Here is a 3,033-nt window from a genome sequence, read left to right as displayed (position 1 = left end):
TGTGTGCACAGCAGTGATAAGCAGAGCTGTGTGTTTGTGTGTGTGTGCGTGTGTGTGTGTGTGTGTGCTGATAAACAGTCGGTTGGGACTGAACTCGTCTTTCTGCTTCCTGTCAGACTGAAACACAGTATTTCAGTAAAATGCTTAACGAGTCGAGTCGAGTCAGGACGAGTCGAGTCAGGTCGAGTCAGGACGACTCAGGACGAGTCGAGTCAGGACGACTCAGGACGAGTTGAGTCAGGACGAGTCAGGTCAAGTCAGGACGAGTCAGGACGACTCAGGACGAGTCGAGTCAGGACGAGTCAGGTCAAGTCAGGACGAGTCAGGACGACTCAGGACGAGTCGAGTCAGGACGAGTCGAGTCAGGTCGAGTCAGGACGAGTCGAGTCTCCATGTTTTGATGAAATTTTAATTAATCCATTGGAGTCACATTTGGTGTAGCCCCCCCCCCCCCCCCCCAGGTCAAACTCACCATCTCCGGCGACCTCCTTAATGTGGGAGGCGTCTGTCTTAATGGAGGCGTGGCTTTTAGAGGAGGAGCGACGCTTCTGATTGGTTCTGCAGGTGTGTCTGTTACAGTTGGACGAGCGAAGCGCAAGAGGAGGAGGAGGAGGAGGGGTGATGGAGGAGGAGGGAGGAGCACAGACAGGAGGAGGAGACGCCGCTGACGTGTCCACATCTGAGGAGCAGAGAGATGATAAGAGGTGACATCACAGGTGACATCACACTCAGGTGTTCAGCAGGTACCTTTGTGTTTTCGGAGAGCGGAGGCGGGCTGAGCAGGCAGGAGGCGAGCGATGTCACTGGTGGAGGAGCTGTCTGTCACCGAGTCATTGCCGCTGTCCTCTGACCTATCAGAGAGAGGGGGCGGGGCCTCTGCAGGATCTGAAACATCAGAGAAACTCAGCCGTCATCAGGAGGCGGAGTCACTGAGGTCACAGGTGAGGCTTTCATGACCACAACATGTTTGTGTTTTTACTTTTTCTATAAAAAACAAACAAACAAACAAACAAACAAACAAACAAACAAACGGCTCGTGGACAGAAAATCAGAAATCTGAAAATCAAACGATCATTCTGAAATGGGGTCATTTTGACGTTTCTTATTTTGACGGGGAAAGCATGTTTTCTTTTTAAAATCACCAAAAGATTTCAAACTTTTTTCAAGAAAAAAACCCTGAAGACATTGTAATTTTTTGATATGACAAAAACAGTTCAAAGAAAGAAAAATGTTTTAAAAGAAAATCAAATTTAAAATTTTAGAACAAAATAACTTTATTTAAATCACCAAACATAAAAAAAACAAATATGTTTTTAAAGAAGAAAAATGCGAAAAAGTTATTATGAATCATATTGACACTTTGATCCATGACGTCTTTTTGAAGCTCATTTCTGCGTCTCTCAGGCGTCTCTGAGGAAGCCTGTCAGTCTGAGCTCGGGGTAAAAACACCTCCACTGTCCCTGAGAGACTTCCTGAAACAGGAAGTGGCCTCACAGCGTCCTCCAGTCCACAGGAAGTCCAGATGTGAGACGTGACATCATCAGTCACAGAAAAACAACAACAACAACAACAACAACAACAACACAGAGACGAATCCTCTTATGTCATTGTGTTATGTCATTAAACCAGCTGATCACACAGGAAGTGAAAACGTGGTTTCTGTCTCACCTGGGTTGTGATGCGGGAGCGTCCCATTGGCTGTCGGCTGAGTCATGATGCATTCTGATTGGACCACGTTCTTGTTGACTCCGCCCTCCGTGATGTCACAGGCAGTGCAGTGTGATGTCACATCCATCCTGCTGACGTCATGACATCGTTACAACCGTTAAAAACCGCCACCGCCATGACCCGTGAACTTTTTTAAACAACAATAACAATAATAATAATAACTATTATTGTAATTCTATTAATGCTGATAATACAATTTATTCATAGATCAACTTGACATGAAACAAAAAATAAAAGAGGAAAAATGTTTTAAAAATTGCTCAAATATAAAAACATTCAAAAATATAAAGAGAAGGAAAATCTGTTCTGACTCAGTGACGTAATTATTTTTCACTGAAGCCTCTGCAGAGACGTCAGAAGTTTTAAAGACAAAAACTGCCCAAACAAATAAAGGAAAACAGAGCATTTTTTTTAGATTTTCTTTGAAAAAAAATGCCAAAAATTATGAAAGAAAAATTAAATCCCGTCTTTGTCCCTCATTTCCTGTCAGTCTGTCGCTGTGCTGTCATCAGAGGGAGAAATCCCCCTAAAAAATCTTTTAAAAAAACATAAAAGAAAAAAAAAGAAAAAACTGCTAAAATGTTTGTTTAAAAATTGCCAAAAAAAAGAAAGAAAATACACTAACATAAAATATACACTAAAATAAAAATATACACTGTAAAATACACAAACTATTTTGAAAAAAAAAGCGTTTCTTTGAAAATTGCCCAAAAAATTAAAGAAAAAAAATCACCTAAAATGTTTAAAACTGCAGTGAAATAAAAATGAGATCCAGCCGTTTAAAGTGAGTGTTTCTGTGAAAACGACTTCAGTTCAACAGTTATGGTAAAAAGTGGGAAAAGAGTGAAAATAAACGACTCTAAAGAATAAAAGTCATCAATAAAAGACGGAAACAAAAAGCTGAGGGCTCATTTCTGTTTATGACTCAAACTGCTTTCATTATTATATTGTTTTTATAAAAATCATCAGAAACAGAAATAAGGTGTGACTCACCTGCACACGCACGCACACGCACACAGTCCTCTTCTTCTTCTTCTTCTTCTTCTTCTTCTTCTTCTTTCTCTCTTCTGTCGGTTTCTGCTTTGAAACTTTTCTCGTCACGTTTCTCAAAAAACAGGTTGCCGCTGTGTCGGGAGCGCGCGCATGAGTGTGACCGCCTCCCTCTCCGTCACACGCGCGCGCGCGCGCGCACACACACACACACACACACACAGAGCATCAGTAATAATTTTCCCATCATTTGAAATCTATAATAATTATCTACTGTTGTTTGAACTCTTAAAGTTTATTTTACTGTCAGTACTT

At 41.4% G+C, this 3,033-nt stretch overlaps 1 protein-coding gene across 2 annotated transcripts; it reads right to left on the bottom strand.

Moving 5' to 3' along the window:
• Nucleotides 1-347: 347 nt before the first annotated feature.
• On the bottom strand, nucleotides 348-2,851 carry LOC121965328 (ena/VASP-like protein). Of its 2 annotated transcripts, none has more exons than XM_042515483.1 (4): nucleotides 2,722-2,851; nucleotides 1,669-1,799; nucleotides 748-885; nucleotides 348-679 (listed from the first exon to the last, which is right to left on the bottom strand). In XM_042515483.1, the coding sequence occupies exons 2-4, from the start codon at nucleotides 1,793-1,795 to the stop codon at nucleotides 363-365; spliced, it is 582 nt and encodes a 193-aa protein (XP_042371417.1). In that variant the 5' UTR covers nucleotides 1,796-1,799; nucleotides 2,722-2,851; the 3' UTR covers nucleotides 348-362. The 2 variants fall into 2 exon arrangements, with proteins under 2 accessions (XP_042371417.1, XP_042371418.1); XM_042515484.1 differs by having other exon boundaries at nucleotides 1,669-1,796.
• Nucleotides 2,852-3,033: the final 182 nt, after the last annotated feature.

The sequence above is a fragment of the Plectropomus leopardus genome, unplaced genomic scaffold (assembly GCF_008729295.1).
Source record: "Plectropomus leopardus isolate mb unplaced genomic scaffold, YSFRI_Pleo_2.0 unplaced_scaffold19596, whole genome shotgun sequence".
Lineage (NCBI taxonomy): Eukaryota > Metazoa > Chordata > Actinopteri > Perciformes > Serranidae > Plectropomus > Plectropomus leopardus.
The sequence above is the reverse complement of the archived record's forward strand: the minus strand, read 5'-3'. Positions and strand labels throughout refer to the sequence as shown.

Bases quoted from the DNA above. Each gene is read 5' to 3' on its own strand.
- LOC121965328 (XM_042515483.1), bottom strand. From the start codon at position 1,795: ATGGATGTGACATCACACTGCACTGCCTGTGACATCACGGAGGGCGGA. The intron at 886-1,668 runs GTGAGACAGAAA...CTGATGTTTCAG, and splicing joins GCTCCCGCATCACAACCCAG to ATCCTGCAGAGGCCCCGCCC. The intron at 680-747 runs GTACCTGCTGAA...TCTGCTCCTCAG, and splicing joins CGCTCTCCGAAAACACAAAG to ATGTGGACACGTCAGCGGCG.